The following is a 22,483-nucleotide window of genomic DNA, read 5'->3' on the forward strand; positions in this document are numbered from 1 at the left end:
GAATAATGGCTTCGTTTACATTTCATCACGCTAATTTGTATCCAATATTTATAACAGTATCAGCACTAAGACGCTATAAACTGCAAACTACGATCACGTCAATGGCTCCATGTGGTTAAACAACACGAGCATGATGAAAATTTCGTTTCATCCTTATATGCAAGTAATTGGTTTACAATTTATACCTTCTTTTACCTTAAGTTGGTTGATTTTAAGTTAATATTTCAACAATGAAATGAAGGTAACAAATGCACAAATACACTCGTTGTAAATTGCCCAATAAAGACTTGGACAGTCTTAACTTACTTCATACGTGTACCACGAAATGTCCATGTACTCTTGCATTGCGGGGAACACGCACGTTGTTGAAATGCTCAAGAACTGATCTTGTTCATAAACATCGTAGGTGTCAAATTCAAATTCTGGAAAAAAATATTTGGCAGCAAAATGGTTGGCAGTAATTTCGAACGAACAATATCATTAAGCTACTGAAATACTTCGTTAAGAAATGACTGGTAGTGACTTCCATAAAACACACCTTTACAATATCGTGGCTTTTCTAAATTATTTGCAATTGGACACATCATGATATTAAACCTCGCGATTGTTCTCAGACATTCGTAAATTTAATAATATCATGGGAAATAGTGATTTTAATCTTAATAGCTAGACTGAAATTATTTTCAGTTTTCAATGGTGCATCCAGGATTTATAATTGTCGAGCATCGTGTATGTAAATTGACAAGGTTTCACTTTTTTGTATTAAACCTGTAAGTCGTGTAGCCAATTCACATACTTTTGTATGACACAGTGACTGTGTCGCTGCTGCTGCTTTCGATGTCTGTACATTGGTAAACTCCACCCTGGGTTGCAGTGAAGTTATTTACAGTTTGTAGAATATAACTTGTTAATGCATTTGATTTTGTTTCTGTTACATAAAAAACTGAATCGAGTATGCTGCAACCAAAATTTGGTTTACAAGTTACTATTGTTTCCGAATTGAATCGAAAATCTATTTTTACGGTCAAATCGGTCAATTTGCATTCCAGTAAGAGTGGTTCATCGGTAGAAAAATACTGTGTTTCCTCCCCTAATATTGTTACCGCTGCTGAACTAGCTGAAATACAGAAAAACGACGAAATCTCAAAACATTAGTTCTACATTGTTCTGTTGTGTTCTTTTTGAAACATAAGCGTAATTAAATGTTGCAATCGAAAATAAAACACGACACAATTAGTTATTATATGTACAAAATATTATTTCGACACAACTTGGTTCAAATCTGATCATGCTTTGAATGTGAATTCTTACCATTTATCTCACAAATGTTCCAGTCTACAAATGTCATTGGAAAAAAATATATATAGATATATTTGTAACATTTTGACGAGTTTACACAGTTTTTACATCGGAATAATACCTTTTATACACACCAAGAGAACACCTATCATACACCCTGAAAAAGGAATAAATAAAACAATTTACAAATTCCTCTACTAAACAAATAGTTGCATTGTTGACGCTGATATTAAGAACGTGCCATATTTTATATCAAATATTATGTTTGCAGATATTTTGGCACGACTTTAAATCTCTTTCAAATTCAACGCAAATTCTGGCCTTGCAGAACGATAACTATAATAATGGCAAACATGATCATAATCTTAGTCTTTATGTTAAATTTGACATGCTAAACTAAATTAATGCGTAATTTTATAGTGTTTTCTTTTTTGTTAAGCGTTGTAAATATGTTTAGACGCTGATAAATTTTCTTACGTGCAGACAAATGTACATAAATAACATGGTAATCTGCCCTAGAGTCCGCGTCTGCAACCAGTCAAACATTTACCTACCTTGAAACTTCGTCATTCTGTTTTTGTCTGATGAAATCTTTTCGGTAAGCTGAAATTGTCGTAACAAATAGTATTAAGCAACTCATAATTATGATGATGAATAGTGTGGTTATAATGTTTGTGGTAACTAGGAGGTAAATTATGGCTATAAACAATGTATATGCAACAAGAGGTCATCGTGGTGGGTCCGTAGTCTAGAATGAAAACTCTTGACTGTCAATCCAGGGATCGCAGGGGCAATACCCCGCCACACCACTAAAATACTAGTGATGTTTAATGGGGTTCCGGTATGACAGTGCTTTTCTCTGGTGCACGTTAAAGAACGAGGGTAGCTCTAACAAGGGTTACGTTCTGTCTGTGCACTTTACTCCAAAAGCGTAACATGGCTAACAATCTTATTGGAGCACTAGCTTAATGGGCCTTGCACGAGTGCGAGTGTTAATAAGCTTACCCCCCCCCCCCCCCCCGATGTAATCAGTCTTACACATCTCTTCTAGGGAAAATCAAGCTAGCTACCGATAGTTGCCGTGGTAGTACAGCTACCTAAAATGACACTGTCAAGTTTAAACAATATTGTACTTTTGGTTTTGGCAAAGATAATATATTGTTTAACTGTTATGATTACTTAGGTTTGTTTAACAGAAACAGGTTACAATTATATCTTCCGACGTCGCTGCCGTTATCGCCGCCGCCTAACATTAGATGAGCATGATAATATTACATATACTAATTAAGTATAAACTTAAGTTCTTTCTACTAGATATTCAAAGGGGCGCCAATATTCTAGATTATTGCAATGTTTTTTCGCAATTCCGAAGAATATGTAGAAAAACGAATAGGGATCAATTTCCTTTGTAAATTAATCATGCATTGGTCGTCATTTAAGTGCTAGTCAATTTGAAGAAATCTGATCAGAAATAATGCCAACTGAAACAAGAGTTACATCGACAAGTTTGATGTGAAGTGAAGATGTTCTTGTTGTATATAATGACTGGTGAAGTTTTATGTATTGAACATGAATACTTCGACGCGAAAAAAAACAAAAAAGCTTGTACAATCGACAGAAACGAGTCATTGAAAAAGCTTTAATCTTTCTTCCTTATTATGTCAATACATTTCGTGAAACATAATGCATTTTCATCTAATTAAGTTTGCATTTTATTTTGTACTGGTGTGAGCATTCTTACTGTTTGTATACCTTATCATGTATTGTTTATCCAAATAAATATTGTTCCAGCTTAACAATACCATGTAGTTAATAAGGATACAATAAACAAAACAACTTATCAATGATGTCAAGTTCATCCATTTCTTAGTTCTCAATTTTTAAGCAACATAGGTCTAATGCGAAGTGAGCAACGGACTAAATGTGCAATCATAAAGTATGCCCAACACATGTTCAAACTATATTGAAACCTATTCTTAAATTATATTAAAATCTTCTAAAATTATTTCCTCAGATGCCATTACTAAACACATTTGTTGTGAACTGTGCATACATTTTTCAACATTTTATTTACATATGAATTCACTATCAATAATGTTTGTAAGAGTAATGTCTGCTGTTATAGTTTATTTCTTAAGATAGCAAACACTTGCAAAACATTTCATAACAGCATATTGAATTAATTTCTGTTGTGACTGTTATTTTTTACACAACTTACTAGTACTCTGTTATTGTGCCACTACGTCTTTTTGCAATATATACTTCCTGTACTAAGATGTTCATAGAGCAACTGACATTCTAAACAGTTTTATCGTTATTTCGATCTTACCTTGAATTACCTATAGTGGCCATTAAATCAACTGTTTAAAGACGGAGGACAGTTGCAAGACACAATGACTTCTCTGACTTCTCTGGCAACTGCATGATATACTCTATGTGAATGACATAGAAATAATATTTCCATGTTTGTAGGTATACACCTTTTTGTTGATTCTATTTTACAAATGTGAATCACAATTGAAACTTAGTAGTTAGACTCATGCCTCCGCAAATGGAATTCTGAACGGACTATGTTTCAATCATTAAGAAAACAATATAAAGAAAAACAAAAGCCAACTTTTAATAAGTTCGTTAACGGGTTTTATTATGAAAGTCAATTATTGAAGGTGTGTTGGCCAGTACAGAGGTTTTCGCACCAATACCTAATAGTTTATTAGTCATATCTTATATTATAGAATTTTATTAAACATGAGATATAAAAATTTGATCTGTCTTTTTCCTTCTGTTTACAATGTTACCTTTCAATATTTATTTTACCGTGAGTGAGTAAATAGACATCAATCGATTGGTATATTTAGTATGAAATAGTAGAACGAAATATGTTTATTTCTAGTTCGACTTTTGTAAATTATATTAAGAAAAATGCAGTAGCTCTTTGAATTATATGGAATGATTTGTAGACGTAGTGTATGTTTTAAACAACTGATGAACATGAGATATAAAAATTTGATCTGTCTTTTTCCTTCTGTTTACAATGTTACCTTTCAATATTTATTTAATCAAACACATTTGGTGAATAAGGTCAGTCTGATGTCCTGAAATCATTGTGTGTTCCATCACGGCTCATTACATGAAACAAGAAAATCACATGACCTTTTATCTAGATTTAAATCATGGTCATTTGAAAAAGATGTCAATGCTCGCTTTAATAAAGTTAATTGTTTTTGCGCACACGTCCCCTATTATCAAACTAAAACTTATAATATATTTTAAAAACAAAGTAGAGCTAGTACAAATAGTTGTGCTTTTCTTTATATTTGCATTTGCATTGTTCTGTATATTTTGACTCATGAACTGGTTGTTAAAGGTTTTTCACTGAATGATGCTCATAATATATCAATGGTCTCACGTCAAAGTGCAGACGATAAACAATCCAAAGTTTCAGTTGCAACTTTTTGTATTTTCTAAGCGATTTGATCACTTATGGTGATCTTCAAAATGCCAAAGTTACAAATTCTGATGTTTAAATTTCTAAAATTAAGTTAAAATATCTGAAGTTAAGGCCTTTATGTTTCTATGTGAGATGTCCAAACATAAAACATCACTATTTTCTAATTGGAAGATGTAATCGTCATTTTGCAATAAGGTGTGGCTCACCTTTATTATTTTAGTGATGTAAATTTCCGAAACAGAAAAAAAAACATGCAGCTGCGGGTATTTTGACGTGCGACCATCGATATGCAAGAGTGACAACTGCCGCAACTCCAAATTCCTGAACTTACAACGATTATCTCCTTTCTTCTGTATATTTCTGTGCTATTCTTTGTATACTGCATATTGTTGTCCGCCTGTTTAAGTTTATGTACATGTACTTTTATATACTTTGCTGTGTATTGTATTTAAATAGGGGACGTAGGCTGCTTTCTTCGTAGCAATTTCTATTGTGGGAGAAATGTATTTAAAGGATGTTACCATGTATTCGTATATAGATGTTGATTGACTGGGTTCTCAGGTAAGTAACTTTAGTTTTGCAATGCTTACAGACTGAGTAGACAGACGGTTACCTTAGCATAACAAAGTCAAACTTACCTAACTTATTATTCTGTTAGAGGCAATAAAATTTCGTCTAAGCTTTCGCATTGATGATTGTGAAGTATTTATCCCAAAGACAACAGTTGTAAATCAAGTGCAAATAAAAATGCAATGTACTGAATTGGATCATATCTATGCACTGATTAATGTATTTTGTTTATCTTTGCAATAAAACAAAAAATCGCCGAACATCGAATCATTGAACATACATTATCAGTCCTCTAAACAAAAGTATTTGTTTCGTCATCTTACTTGATGGTTACATCATTTTATTTGATAAGAAAAAAATATATGCCATGCATGTCGCGATAAATATTTTTAATCCTGTATACTACGCAGCCATGACATTTCTTTAACGTCATGTCAAATGATTCATTTAAAACACACGATTTATTGTTTTACCTCCAAGTTCAAATCAGGTAAGGGAAACTGTTCAAGATTTGTGTCTTCACATCATGTTTCATTTATCTAGCTTTAATTTAAAGTGTTTTTATACGTGTTTGCTATTATAATTAAGATATGGCCAAGACAACTGCGACAAGTAAGTTTGAAACCAGGAAACAAAAACACCGTTCAAATTTATATAAAATATAATGTTTTGTTAATATTCCTGTAAATACAACAATAATGTCAACTTACAGACAAAATATAACAGGTATCCAAGTTCGTTCCCGCACAGAATTGTGTTAGATTTTAAGCGTTCTTGATATAAACACGGAAGTAAACACGACCGTGGTAATCTATTGATTTAAACATGATACTTTAAGGTGGCACGTTACAATCTGTTAGCATGTGATTCAGAAAATATGTTCTTAAATTGCTTGTTCCAAAGGCATTGTCTTTTTAAAACTGTTCATCCGTCACTGTTATAAACCTGTTATATACCTGTCATATCACCTGTTTCACCTAATATACGTGCATGTAGCTTCGTTTTATTTACTTCTGTACACTGTAATTCAAAAACGATTTTCGTTATAAGAAGTGTCATAGCTTGTTGCGTTCAGCCAAATTTACACATTTCCAAACACAACAGTTATTTATTCCACAGTATCATTAATACACGCAGTTATTTGTTCATCCAGATCGCCATTACATTTGTATACACATTAATAACTCTTAAAGTATAATACTTTTAAAACAATAGTTGTACTTTTCTTTGTAGGTGTTGATGATTTCGAAAAAAAGTTTACTGTAGTTAAGGTTGTGTAGATATCTTATATCTGGAACGTTTACAAATAATGGAAAACTGTCAATTATGTCGGTATCATATCCATTAAACGGATATGTGTTTTGATTTCTGAAACTGTTGTTACACAACACTCATAATGCAAGATTTCTTAACATCAATGCAATCATTTATGTTTATTGTTGTGGTACGAGCTACCTTATACGAAATTACGCATGCGCTTTCACCATAACTATATATAGAACGCTATGGACTGGGGTTTTTATATTTCTGAATTGAAGTATGGAGCAATATGTTGGATTTATGTTTTTAAGCCTTCTACAATTAGCTTTACATTGCGGTAAGAAAAATATATTGTTTTTCAAAATAGATTAGACGTATGGTATGCGGATTCATCTATGCACATCATACTTGTTTTTTGGTCTCAATGGGTTATCAAAGAAACGCTAAAATGTTTTTAGATAGTCTAGCTTAAAACCAATCGTTACTGTGATTGCAACTAAGTATGGCATATCACTCATCCCTGATACTCTTATATGTGGCCCTCTTTATGATGTTAACCAGACATTGTTATTGTCCATGACTTTCAGAATATGGCCATCTGATGAAACGTGACTTTACAACGTGTCAATATCACAACTAAAATTTTCATCTTTTCAAAAGATATAGAATAAAAATCATTCTCCAAGAATATTGTCTATAGAAGAAAATAATGTATGTGCCTACAACTCAAAACAAATAAAACGGTTTTTAAGTAATGTTTTGTTATCAAATTGTTCTTCAGAAATAAAAATCAATAATACACATATTATCTTAAATTAATAAAGCGTTCAGACGATTGGTAACATTTGTGCATCAAATGCCAATCAATTGCGATTAATGTGTTGCATCTAGCAATTGAACAGTTTCAACATAGATTGCTGTTTACTTAAAGTGCATCAGAATATATTGTTTTCTCTACCAGAATGATTTTACACTTAATTGTCAAATTATTCGACACCAACTAATTCGTATCTAGTGGTTTCTAGTCCATAATCGATATTTACATTTTTATACCCAGCCCTTATTCAGTTACGTCTTTAGTCGAATTGTTAGACTCAGACTCAGACAAGCAGGATCAAAATATTGTTGTAAAATTGTTAAAACACGAGCAAATATTTTACAAATGCTGTATCAGTCAAAACAATTCTCATTCATCAGAGGTTTGATAATTATATATCTGACCATTGATTCAATCGACAAAATCGAATGCAAATTTACAAATAGATCGTATTCCTGATATCATCGCAGACCTTACATTATGCAAGGTCTTACTACTTAGCATTGACCATCGATACGCTGTTTTGTCATTTATTTATTTTGATGAGTTTTGTAAAGATATGCAGTCTGTTTTTGTACGAATATGAGGTTTGTTTTTAAGAAAACATTATTTGTGATTTACCATATCCAGAAAATGCATTCAGGTACTTCAATACAACAACATTTTATAATGAAGCAATAGTTAATAATGCGAACAAGCCAATTACCGAATATTAAAATAAATCTACGAAACATATTAATCTTAACTATAAAAATAAGACACAACTATTCTACAATTGTATGTTTTATGACTCAAATAGTTTTAATATCAATATGATTTATTTTTATCGGGGCAAGACTTGGCGGGAGGTTTGGGGGAGGAGGAAATATTTCATTAGTGTTGTTCTTCGGGGGTGGAGGCAGGTGTATTGACGTTGACACAATTTATTGTCAGCGCTCATTTATTACAAAAAAAATACTATTTTAATCTTTATAAAATATCCAATCAAGTTCAATTACTTAAAATACATATTTAATATGAAAATGTAATCAACCTGATAATCGCCAAAATTTAAACAATCAAGCATATAAACTTATGAAAACTCCTAATATTGTCCAAACAATAAATGTGGTTATCATAATTATGATAATCTCAACGTCCTATATCATGTCATAAACGGACCAGTATAAAATAATTTGCCCCGCAAAGATAACACAGCTGGATGGGTCATAAACCAAAATCACACTTTCCAATGCACCAGTCCAATTAAATGATCAAAAAGGACATACACTGACATAACGTAATCTAAAACGTAAAAGTGCATTTGGAAATATGTATAATGAACTTTCAGTTTCCCAGGACATAAATGGATAAGATAAGTTTAGATACATGTATGTTTCATATCGATAAACAGATATATACCGATACGTGTCCCTACATATTTCAATGCACCGATGGTTTTCAAATTAGAATTAGAATTTTAAACGGACCAAAATTTAAATATTACATTAAAATTAAAAAAAATCAAATTACACTTATCAGTACCACAGAAACAGCATACTTGTACTGCAAAATTCTCTCATCATTTGAACAGGTTGAAGATGTTAGAACCAAACATTCCGTATACATGTCAGTTAATGATTAGACAAGTATGATAAGCTGGACACTTGTCTCAGGCTCGTGTTGACAGGATTTTTGACAAGATTCCTAATTCAAGTTTTGTTTGTAAGACTCTTTGTCTCTGGCCAAATTTTATTGAGTTTAAACATGAGGCCTGTTTTCTAAATCTCTTAGTCTCAGCAGTACATTATGAGTTGTTTTGTTGTACTGAAAAGTAAATTGTACAAAACATTGAATCAAATCACTGCGATCTGTCAAAGGATTAGAATTATACTGTTCTAGCTTCGCGAGCCTCACGCAAATGTTCTGATGCAAGTATTTTTTTTATTTTACAGGATGTTCAGATGTCGCCTTGTCAACTGACAGTCAGTTTGTAAAGGAAAATTCGTCGTTGACATTCACGTGTACAACATTAAATGATGTTAATTTTGCTGATTTCTTCAACAATCAGCTAAACGTTGCTAGTATTAAATATCATAACAAAACATGTGTTTCCGACATTATCAAGGACAACTTGTCCGGGTGTTCATGCTTGAACCTCACGACTTATACATGCACCACAAACCCTCTGAACAGAACTAACCACAATGATATCTGGAGCTGCGTTTCTACATCATTTAATTCGACAGGAACGAAGAGCAAAAATAATGTATCCATTGATGTTAGAGGTAAGCAGTTGGCAAATTTATCAATAAGCTTTGTCCTGAAGGTAAAAGTTTTAACCCTTGAAATGGTATTGTTCCATATATAATATAAATTGTTCGTTTTCGAGAGCATCATGAAACATAGATGCGATTTTCGAAGCAGCATGCGTGTCATTATATTTCAAAAGTGGATGTAGTTTTTAGACTGTCGGCTGCAAGCGACATAGAGAGCGTTATTTCAGAAACGCGACTAGTCGCCTGACACGACATATTGAACATAAATATATTAATACACACCACCTGCGTAGCAACAGAACTACTTACGTGAATGTGGGGCGTTTAGTACTTGCTTATGTGTATTTAACTCGTTATTGCATTTTTTCATGACAAAACAGTGCGTGTTACTTTTAGTATAGTTGTACTTGCAATTTGATGAGTTTCATTAAAAAAAAATAATGAAAATAAAGCATTTACATACGAAGTCTTTTTACCCTATAACCAATAGTAAGCTACACCACATGTTTGCACCCCGTGTGACATCACACATATCCCGGCATTTAAGACTGACCCGGCAAAGAACATATTTTATGAATGAAAGCTATTAAGAAATAAATCATACGCGGTTAAAGAGTTCATGTCATATGTAATATTTTGTTAAATAGCTTTTATGTTTCAGCAGCAATCGAACTATTGTATTTGTTTGAGGAAGTTATTCGGATTATAACTATCACAGTGTTAAACGTTATGCCTGGTTGGGTATAAAAGACTAAATCCGGACCAACGGAAATACCCGTACTGTTACGGAAATCGTTAAGAATTTTCCTACCAAATTATAATACGCATTGCTATGTTTTATAGATATTTTATTTATTAATTAATCTATTTTATTATGTCTGTCTGTGCGTCTGTTTGTGCGTCTATCTGTATGTATGTCTGTATGTGCGTCTGTACGTGTATCTGTATGTGCGGCTGTATGTGCAGCTGTATATTTGTATGTATGTATGTATGTATGTTTGTATGTATGTATGTATGTATGTATGTGTGTATGTGTGTGCGTGTGTGCGTGTGTGGCTGTCTGTGTGTAGTCTGTTTGTGCGTCAGTATGTGCGTCAGTATGTATGTCTGTCTGTATGTATGTATGTATGTCTGTTTGTGCGTCTGTCTGTCTGTCTGTCTGTATTATTATGTTTTTTATTTTTATTATTATTATTATTATTATTATCATTATTATTATTATTATTATTATTATAATTATTATTATTATTATTATTGTAACCTTACATAATTTAATATATTAATTAATAAATAAAATATATATGAAACATTGCAATGCGTATTTCAATTTGGTCCGGAAATTAGGTAAACTTCCGAACGATTTCCGTAACAGATCGGAGATTTCAGTTGCTCCGGATTTGGTCCGGTCCGCCCAGTCTTTTATACCCAACTTTATGCCTATTGTTATTCTGTACTATAGGGTGTAGTTTTTAAAGACATACAATATGGCGGTGATTATGCAGAAATGAAATTAATGTTATTTCGAACACGTTCCTCTACAAAATAACTCGCCCGTATTTAGTGTTATTGCTTCAACATCAGTGTAAGCAAAAATGGCAACAATGTATGCGTCTAAAGATGTTTAATTTAGATGGAGACAATCCAGAAATGAGCTGCCAGGAAGTGATCGATTTCGGACACGAAGGTACAAATCTACATAGATCTCTTATCCAAATATTTGTACGTTGACGGACTTTTTTACGATTTTTAAAAAAAAATGATATGGCTTATCCTTCACTACAACGTCTTCATGTTACTTTCAAGTCTGAGTTGATTTAAATTCACTAAAATTATTTTGCATTTTTAATTGTTGTTTAACCTGAACGTCTCAATCATCAAAAAAGAACATAATAAATTAATTATGTGCTTCAATAGTCGTGTTATATGGGATTTATCCAATCCCTTACGTCTAATCGGGTTTGTGCAAAACAGGGTGGGGTTGAAAGATATTAAAATAGAAGTAAGATAAGTATTATATGTTTGAAATAGATATTAAAGTTTTATATACGTTTTTTAGTTTTGACCATGTAAGTACAAATATTTTGTTCACAAAACTAGCATTTAATGCATTTAAACACAACCATTTTACCTAGCATAGCAACTCGACCATCTCAGGTAAACTTCGAGATCGACCAGTCACCTTGTATATGTAATCGTAACAACTCGACAATGGCATAAGGCTCCGATTGTTGTAAATCTATGCACCGCATCCTTGCAGGTGCTCTTCATGTATAACTGTTTATATCATTTTGTTTTGACAGTATGAAATGAAGAAAAACACTCATCAAACTCATAATAATTCGTTGGATTTTATTTCTTGTGTACAAAACTCATATTTTATATCATTATCTGATAATATTTTTTGTTTTAATGAATTTTTTAGTCGCAAAATTTGTAAAAGATCATTGAAGTTACTATTATTCGGACTAGTGCTTCAATTGTTTGATTTATTGTCTTTATAATGCACCAGTCAATTCTACAGCCAAGCTGGGAACTGCCTAAATATCAGTTACCCGGCCAGCTTAGTTTGATAGATCTCCGTGCAAGTGTTCACATGGTCGTGGGTTCAAGCACCATACCAGTAGCACCTTTTCTCACAGGTTTACTTTCGCACTTATCATCCAGGGGTTGACAATTATCATTTTAGCTCGACTATTCGAAGAATAAGGAGAGCTATCCTAGTCACCCGAGCGTCGGCGTAACCACTTATGTTAAAGTTTGCGTAACACCTCAAGTATTTTCAGTCCATTGACATATGGCTTTGAAACTTTGCATACTTGTTCACCATCATGCCCCCAACCTGTTTACATGAAGAAGTAACTCTATCAAGCATTTTGACGAAATTATGCCCCTTTTTAGCTCGACTATTCGAAGAATTAGGAGAGCTATACTACTCACCCAAGCGTTTAGGTTTTGCGTGCATGCACACATAGGTTAATATCTCAGCAATTACTCAAGGTATTGCATTGAGACTTGATACAATGGTACTCAACCATCCAACCGACTTCATTAACTAAGTTAGATAACTCTTGTTTGCATTTAATGCAAATAATAGGCCTTTATTATTCGACTTAGGAATTCTGGTTAAGGTTTTGCAAGTAACCACTTTTAAGTCAGTATCTAAGCGAATACATCATGTATTGCATTGAAACTTTACACGCAGGCTCCCAACCATTAAACCTTCCCCTTTATTCATATTATACTATTTTTGCCCCTTTATTATGCGACTTAGAAATTCTGGTTAAGGTCTTGCATGTTAGCACACATAGGATAATATCTCAGCAACTACTTGATGTATTGCAATGAGACTTTATACAGTCGTATTCAACCACACAACCTAATTGAATAAGTTAATTTTGCAAATAATGGCCCTTTACTATTAGACTTAAACATTCTGGTAAAAATTGTGCATGTAACCACATGTATAATAGTATCTCAGCACATCATGTATTGCATTGAAATCTAACAGTGATCCATGCATATTTCGCCAAAACTTTTCAATCCTTACACTGAAAAGCCGCGGAATAATCGAGCGCGCTGTCTCTGTGACAGCTCTTGGTCTACTTGGAATTTACGTTAATGTTTGCGTACCACCTCAATTATTTTCAAAGTCAATTGACATCTGGCCTTGAAACTTCGCACGCTTGTTCACCATCATGCCCCAAACACAGGAGGAGGTCACTGTATCAAGCATTTTGACATAATTATGCCCCTTTTTCGACTTAGAATTTACGTTAAAGTTTGCATACCACCTCAAATATTCTCCAATTCAATCTATGTGAATATCTCAGCACATCATGTAATGCATTAAAATCTAATCTAACAGTGATCCATGCATGTTTCGCCAAAACTTTTCAATCCATACACTGAATAGCGGCAGCTCTTGTTTTATTGAATATTACAGGCCAAGTTCTTTTGTAAACTTTCAAATTTAGAAGTGCCTAGCTACAAGGCTAGTATTGTTAACATCATCTGATACAATCAACTGGAACAAAGCTTAAGTGGCTGCCTGACCTGACTTAAAAATCGGATGGCAATACAACAGACTAGAAGATTATATGTATATTGAGATGGACAAAATGAATCCTGAGTCTACCAAATCTGACAGATTACACAAGAAACACATAAATGCAGGTATTTGCTGAGATATTGTAATTATTTTTGAAATGTTTCATTCATTTAGGAAGTTCAGTTCAAAACAGAATTCGCAAAAAAGGAATAAAGGTATATACATTTTGAATTCTAATTCAATTGAGAACTTTACTGGTCAGCACTGAATGGTAAAATGCTAGTCTACCAGTAATAATGTGCCTGGTTCGAATCAGTAAAGCTGATGAATGTACTGGTTGTGTAGCCAGGATGTGAATAGGTCTTAGCACTTGGCTGATAATGCATATCACTTTAAATGTTTAAGCTGCACTCTCACACATTGACTGTTTTAACAACTCTTTTGTTTATATCTTGGTCTTGGAATGAATTATGTTTATGTGAATTTCTGAACACTGGCCTTAACAGACAACTGGGAAGAGTGGATCGCTGTTTTTCTTATACTAATTCAGTCAAAAAAGACAACTGAAAATATTGGATCGCTGTTTTCTTAATTCAATACGGTCAAAAGATGATGTTCTATGCCAAACATCTCATGATTAGTAAAGCGTTAGTAATGCTTTTAACCATAAAAAACATTAGTTACGAATGTAAATATAAAAAAAACAACATGATCTTACCTTTTGTCAGCAGTCTTGTTTCTTCAGTTCCATACTGCTTTTCATTAGCTTTTCCGAGCTCAAAAATGAAGGAAGTTGTCAAAACCATTAATCTGTGAGAGTGCAGCACACATTATAAGTAAAGCGTTAGAAATGCTTTTTACCATAAAACCATTAGTTACGAATATAAATATAAAAAACATGATCTTATCTTTTGTCAGCAGTCTTATCATCAGTTTTCATACTGCTTTTCATTAGCTTAATATAAGTCCTGTCAGTGTGCAGGCAACTGTGACAAGTCCTGTCAGTGATTATCCAGGCAACATGTTTGACCAGTATGTTTTAATTTCAATATTCTTTGAAAATAAATATTAAGCTATGTTGATTACAAAGGTTAAACTCTTTTACTCAGGTGAGCAATTTAGGGCCATTATGGCCCTCTTATTCTTAAACCGTTCGTAAAGCTTTAAGCCATTAAACATTAATTATCGAACTGAAATATGAATGTCTGCAATCTAATAATTGTCAGCAGTCTTATATCACTTGTTTCCAGAAATTTACGCAAAAATCGGTCATTCTAAGACAAAAAATACAAAAGTTGTAAAAACGGTAAATCTGTGAGAGTGCAGCTTTAAATGACTAACTGTTTTGATTTGGCTCAATTCTCACCTAAAATTTTATAGTTTTGTGGCACCTAAATGGTTTGTTTTAAACAACATAACATGTGCATATGTATGAATTTGTTCTTAAATTTGTAATTTAGATTGGAAGATTCATTCTCTGGAAAGTAGAAAAGGGCGGGTTACAAACTGTTATCACAGCCATGACAGAAACAATATTGAGGAGCTGGTCCGCCTGTTGGCAGAATTTTGCTATTGTTTGGAGCAGCACTATTCCCTGGCCATACACCAGACTTTGTTTGTCATAGAGAGCATTTCTGAGCAGTTATGGAGACCTCTCAATATGCAGGTATGTCATATAATGTTTTTATAAATTAATCATCTGTTGAGAAGAAATTTATTTCAAGATTAATGACACACACTATAGATTGATGCCCAAAAGCTATTTCTAATTTAATGCATTATTATGTCTAACTCATTTGAATAAAATGATCAAAGCAAAAGAAATGCAAATGATTAAGCTGCAGATAAACAAATGTAAGCATTATTTAGGCGCTTTTTAACTGGGGAAATTGTCTATTAATTAAAGAATACATTTATAATTAATAATGAATCAGTACACAAATCATATGCCTTTTTTGTTTTAACCATCAATGTCAAAGAACACAGCATGATCAGAAAATGCATTAAATTGAAGAAATGTATTAAGTTTTATAAACCCTTTAAAACAAAGACATTTCCTACATCCAATAAAAAATATTTGAATATTGATGCAGAGTTCAGTTAGAATATAATATCTTTTTTTGCAGGTGTTGCAGTGAAATTTGCACCAGTGTGTTTTCTGTAGAGATAAAGAGATAGTGTCCAGCAATGAAGACCTAACTCAAGATCTGACCTTGTAAGGCCAATATGAAATAACTGTGTTGGAAAATGGGAAAAAAACCTGAAGTCAGGAATGCACTTAAATCATCAAAAGAACAGTGTGAAATTAATCTTGAATAACTTGACATTTTTTTTTTGACATATGTATTCATGGTGCAGTGAAAGCATGCTTGTTTTCGACTCAATAACTCGTGTCCGGGCTGTAACTTTCTCTTGTATGAACAGATTTAAAAATGACTTGCCAAATGTGTTCGACATACCAAGACGAGGTGTCGCATGCAAGACTACCTCTAATGTCAAGGTCACACTTAGGTGTTTATTCACAATGGAATGCTGCTTATAAGGACATAGAGTATATGTTGTCATAACCGGGCTGTAATTTTGTCATGTATATGACAGATTTACAACAAAAACTTGGCACATGTGTTTGGCATATAAAGATTGTGTATCGTAAGCAAGATCCACATGCATACATCAAAGGTCAGTGTTTGATCTTTAACTTTCATGTACTGACCTTGTTCATAGGTCAATGCCACATTTTGGGGGATTCGTCACATACTGTGACAGCTCTTAGAACTGATAGGAGGAAACATCACTATGTAGTTTCATGTTCATCGTCAGATCAAAACCCATGTACATGCCCAAATGAGCATTCGAAAACATCAAAATGGTACTTGTTGTTTGTAGTATAAGTTAATTAACATAATAAACAAAAATGTTTAATCAATTTCAGTTTATTATGCTCCCTTCAAAGAAGAGGAGTATATTGCTTTGCACATGTTGGCCGGAACGGGTGATAACTCCACAATTCTTAGACCTATTGTCACACTTGACATCAAAGCTGGGTTTAACCAGTAGATGACCCCTTTTGATTTCGATAGGGGTTATCGGGTCAAAGGTCACAGTGACATTGAACCGGAATGTCTCAAAGCAGGACTAAGTGATAAGTCGACAATGTCTGCACCTATGGCCCTCAAACTAAACATGGAGGCTAAACCTGAACATTAGATGACCCCCTATTGATTAGGTCAAAAGTTTAACTAATAATGACTGGTCAAAGCCTTCACCCATTGCCCATTGCCCTTAAACAACTTGACGTTGAGGTTGGGCCTGACCAGTAGGTGAGCCCTATTGATTTGTCACAGAGACATTGAACGCAAAAAGCTTGCCTGTGTGACTACTCGACAAAGCCTGCACCCATGGACTTCAAACTAGAAATTTAGATTGGGGTGACCAGCAGATGACCCCATTGTATTTGAAGGTCAAGGTCACAATTCCAATATTGGTCATTAAAACTAAGTCATTCACTTATAGAGGATACATGTTTATCAGCAAGTATCAGCCATCATCTGGATATGATTGAAAACTGTACCAACTACCCTCATAATTTGAATGGTCATAATCTTAAAACTGCCTCAAAGACAACTTTTGTCAATGGAAATCAGCTGTCATTTCGGTCCATGCATATTTCATTCAATTGTCCGGATATTCTTGACAACATGGCGCTAATTAATGCAGCAGGTTTGAAGCTTAGGACATTAGTAGTTTTTACTTAAGCACCATGCAGATTTATTTTCACTTTTATAATAAAAACATACTAGAAAACAAATTTTGAATTTAGTTTTTTTCTTGGTATGATGACACAGCACCATGCAGATTTGTTTTTACTTTTATTTTAAAGAAAGTAACTAGAAAATAAATTTTGTAGATATGTGGAATCTGTTGATAATTGTTCTGGGAGGCATTTTTAGGCTTGAAAGAGCATCATGTTAAAGTTATATTTGTATAACGTCCCTTGAATCTTGGGTATAGTTTGCATTGTATTTGCATTTTAAAGACATTGACTTCAATAGACCCTAATAAAATGAAGGCATGTAATTGCGTACTGAAACTGTTAAAGCTACGTCAAATAGCATAAATTGAAGCATTTCTAACGTTATTAATATGCATTTAACTGATTTAAAGCGGTTCAAACTTAGAAAACTTGAATTAAGAAATTTGTCGATCATTGGATACATAATTAAGTAGGGCCAATATATTTATGCTTATTATAACCAAATTTATCCATCTTCATCTATCCTTAAAGAGTATTCATCATTTGTATGAAATCATTTGATCACATTTCATTTGAACGAACTAAACGGTAGTGTTTGCTTGCTTCAGTTACATCACCGACAGTCTTGCACCGCTTTCAGCGCTTTGATTCAAATAAATATTACAAAAGATGTTTGATGATGCTTCATTATATGGTAACTTCATCGTTGTAATTCAGTCCTTTTACTTTTATTTATTTAATAATCTTAAAGGTTTAGTATAAATAAGATATTAAAAACAATGTTTATACGGATTTTGTAGAATATTCAGAACCATTTTCATTTTGTTTCTAGGAAAAAACTTCTCTAATCACGCATCTTAAGTAAAGTGTAAATAGGTTAACAAGCCTATATTAAATTTTCACTAGTGGTAGAAAATTTCAATTATCTTTGATTTGATTAAATTAATTTGTGGGGATCCTTTCCAACTCTTTTGGGGAATAATTATGTTGTTGTTATGATTAAGTGCTCATATATATGTGTGTTCCCTATTAATGTGGAGTAAATTTTGGGTACATTCAAAAATACCATTATCAGTGAATATATTTTGTGAACTTTTAGACATGTTTTAACCTGAGAAGATATCGCAACTTATAGTATTAACAACGGTAAGTCGTCCTGTCAAGTAAACTTAATTAAATGAAAACTAAGACAATGCATCATTAGCATCGGAGTCTTATCGAAAATGAAAGGAGTGGTAAAACTCCTATCCTGGAACCAAACCGCATCATGGTCATTTCTAACAAACACTTCATCACAAATATTAATAATTAATTAAAAACACACAATAACTTACCTTTTACACTTTTTGATGTATTTGCAATATCCGCCGGAGTGCACGATGGTCTTGTGCATAAATTGGCGATTGAACAATAGCACCAGTAGAAGTAAATGCCATTTTTGTTTTACTCTATCGTTTAAATGCAAATAAAGTTACTTTTCATTGATCTAATAGTGTATAAATGGTGCTCATGCAAGAATCACAATAATAATGAGAGAAAGCCGCCTTAGATAAAAATAAGCTTCTTCTACACTGTGGTATGTTGTCATATTATTTTACATAACTAAGTCAGCAAAGATCACCCTTGTTTGACGTTTTATATCAGACGAGGACTCAATAATTATATTGATTGACTACTGAAATATTTAAGAAAAACAGATAAACAACAACAAACGTTTACAAGGAATCTATAGGGAGATAAACTTCTTGCGTATTTGGACGGTAAAGTCAATTAGTTTTGAACAAACTTGAGAAAATATATTTCTGATTGTATTGACTAGGGATAAATAAATTTAAGGAAACAGTGTTTGTTTTTGATATTGATCATGGCATAATGCCGAGCAGCAGCCAACAACGGAACACTGGTTATAGTTTTCGTCCAAAATTATAAAATGTTTCATCAGATTGAAAATCCATCCAGCGATCCACATGGCGGGAATATGACATAAAACTGTAGGGTATTCTAACACCTAATCTACAAATTGTACTCGAGTGTTTGTATATTTAACCTGTGTTTTTGCAACGTTTTACGATCATTATTGGATTTTGCAATCACTTGATTGACTGAAATGCTTAAACCACAATACAAAATAGATACGGAATCAAACGCTGTGTATGTAAATAATACTGAAGTTTTAACAGTATGTTATTGTACACTAACAAGTACTTTGAGTTTCTGAGCCTTGCTTAGAGTGAGTACACTATAATTGTATCCATATAATACAGTGATTCATTATTCGTCAAATTTTATTTCTAACGTTTAAGTATTTCAATATTCCTATCCACTCTAGAAGCAGCTATAACAATATATATATATATATATATATATATATATATATATATATATATATATATATATATATATATATATATATATATATATATATATATATATATATATATATATATATCTACTTAGGGCCGTATATATTTTACGGCATTAAGGAGACAATTTGTATATTTTTTGTTTTAAACTTTATTTTGCTTTTTTGTTAATAATCTAGTACTAAAATGATCATTTGTTAGGTGTACCAGCTGTTGCCTTCTTAAATTAATTGAGAAATAAATTACGTTATTTGTGGTCGCCATAATAATTTGTAAGTATGTCGCAGGTTTTAAGGGGACAGGTATATATGTCAAACGGTTTATGGAGACCAGTGTATATATTATATTATTTTTGAGGCATTATGGGGACCATTCATATATTATGGCATTAGTGGGACAAATTATATATACATCTTTCTTTTGACACTGAAAGCTCCCGTATTTTTTAGAGACAACTTAGTAATGGTAATTTTTCATAATTGTTTGTAATGAATCCCGAAACAATGACCAGTCGAAACGGGAGGGCTGCAAATTTTATAGGATATTCATCGCAAATCATTAACTGACCAGTTCGCTCATTAAATGCAAGTTAGTTTCAGTCACTTGGTCTGCGTACTTTGGTAAACCAAATATAAAATGGTCAGGGGCGGACAAGAAATTGACGTTAGAGGGGGCGTAAGTTAGGGGTGTTTGCATGAGGATTTGGGGTTATTCAATCAAGAAAATTTTAACAATTTGTACTCAGGAATGATGCATTATGGGCGCATTTTATTATTTTCATCTCCTATATTGACATTAAAATTAAACTTCGGGGGGGGGGGATTTTAAGGGGGGAAGACGCCCCGGCTGCACCTCCCTCTCAAGCCGCAAGTGAATGGTGACTTAATATTTGACATATTATGGTTAAAACGAACTTGTTGAAAAACATGGAAACTGTAAATGCTAAATACAAATTTTGTGCTTGTTAAAAGAAATAAAAGTTTCCTCTACACATGAACTTGTCTGTAAACGCTTGAAACAGTATATTTTAAAGAGGGGGTCAAATTTCGGCATAGTGATTAACATTAAATAGAGAAAAAATCTTCCTAAAGTACCCTATTGGCATCAAAAACAATAGGGGTCATCTACTTGTCAATATCAACAAACTACCAAGTTTGAGGACATTATGCTTGACCATTAATCAGTGTTGATTGGACATTTTTTTTGTTTTCAGGCAGAAATGTTAATTTGAAAGTAACAAAGGGCCATAACTCTACTATACATAATAATATAGAAGTTGACGGCATATGGCATGCATCATTCCCATTCCTGTATATTACCTTATGATTAGTGATATATGACCCACCAGTATTAAGATATGGCTCCTGGTTGAAATTTTCCTTAAAGAAATTGCTATTATTAAGTTACAAATGGCTATAAATCTGCTATACATTAGTGGAATGTAAAAACTCTAAACACATCATTTCCCTTATCAAATAATATACATTCATTTAAAGTTTCAACAAATTTTTACTATCAAGTACCAAGAGGCAGAAAAAAAGTGTTATAGACGGAAGAACAAGGAAAAGGAGGGGGGAGGGGGGGGGGGGCAGTATTGTATGGTTAAAATAAATTCATACTTTCCAGGCAGTAACTTTTTATTCTTATAGTGAAATTGTAGTTGTACAGTTCACTCTTGTGTAAAGTTATAATGCTGTTTCATGTTACATGTAACATTGTATCATATTATGTTTATAAACTATAAACATTTAGTAAAACTGAGGGTTATGGAAGATACTGGTGTCTCTGTTCATACTATGGTATCCTATGCTGTCCATGCCAGTGGAAAACCTATTCTGGTTTTAGAAAGGAATAAACACCGGAATTTATTGAGAAATATTTACTGAACATCCAAAGAACAAACATTCACACACTTTGACGGTTTATCTTGCTAGTGTTATACTTGCATGTGTATCTACCTACAAAGTGACACACTAATCCTAGAAAGACCTCAGTTGTGTTATCATTATATGATTTTATAGATTCTAAAATAAAAAAGGTCAAAACTGTCAATTAGTGAGAGTGCAGCTTTAATGGTCACTTTAATAACCATGGCTATATATATCACATTGTGTGCACAGTGGTCAGTCAAACAATTAGGTAGCTGTTGTGCTATTTATTTCACACCTTTAAATCAAGTCATTAGACTAAATTTATATGAATAATAAAGTTCCTTTATTTGCATATTATTGCTTGCTAGGTACAGATCAACCGGAGTCCAGATTTTTCTTAACTAATGTGAATAAGTATGTATAAAAAGTTCTTCCACAGTATGTATCTTTTAAAATATTTATAATTAATTATCGTCTTGAAAATGATTACTTGTTTGCATCATTGATTTTTAAGAATTATTTGCCCCCTCTACCAAAAAGAGGGGAAAAACAAATATTGGACTGATCCATATGATAAATATGTCAAAAACATCTTCACTTCATGCCGAACATATGTTTAAAGTTCCAAGACAGTATCTTGAAAACTTAAGTCTAAGTAGTTTGGTTTGTGTCACAAACTTTTTGCACTTTTGCACTGACCACCTGCAAGCCCGAGTAACTTGATAACTTTATATATGGTCTTTTATCGTGGTGAAACTCCATCCACTTCAGTGTATCGTCATTGCTGCTTTT

The 22,483-nt window shown here is 32.9% G+C and overlaps 2 protein-coding genes across 6 annotated transcripts in view; one reads left to right on the forward strand and one right to left on the reverse strand.

Annotated features, from left to right (window-relative positions):
• Positions 1-22,483, reverse strand: part of LOC128234067 (uncharacterized) — an 85,859-nt gene that overhangs the window by 35,867 nt on the left and 27,509 nt on the right. The window contains exons 2-5 of the mRNA XM_052948057.1: positions 1,854-1,902; positions 1,434-1,456; positions 797-1,117; positions 307-422 (exon numbers count right to left, since the gene is read on the reverse strand). Of these exons, the coding sequence (XP_052804017.1) occupies positions 307-345 (39 nt within the window). The 5' untranslated portion in view covers positions 346-422; positions 797-1,117; positions 1,434-1,456; positions 1,854-1,902. The remainder of the gene's footprint in view (positions 1-306; positions 423-796; positions 1,118-1,433; positions 1,457-1,853; positions 1,903-22,483) is intronic.
• LOC128234066 (receptor-type tyrosine-protein phosphatase alpha-like) overlaps positions 6,836-22,483 on the forward strand; it is a 38,091-nt gene continuing 22,443 nt past the window's right edge. For all 5 annotated transcript variants that reach the window (XM_052948049.1, XM_052948053.1, XM_052948052.1 and 2 more), the window contains exons 1-2: positions 6,836-6,917; positions 9,332-9,664. In XM_052948049.1, coding sequence (XP_052804009.1) covers positions 6,860-6,917; positions 9,332-9,664 — 391 coding nt within the window. In that variant the 5' untranslated portion in view covers positions 6,836-6,859. The remainder of the gene's footprint in view (positions 6,918-9,331; positions 9,665-22,483) is intronic.

Source organism: Mya arenaria, chromosome 5, assembly GCF_026914265.1.
Source record: "Mya arenaria isolate MELC-2E11 chromosome 5, ASM2691426v1".
Classification (NCBI taxonomy): Eukaryota; Metazoa; Mollusca; class Bivalvia; order Myida; family Myidae; genus Mya; species Mya arenaria.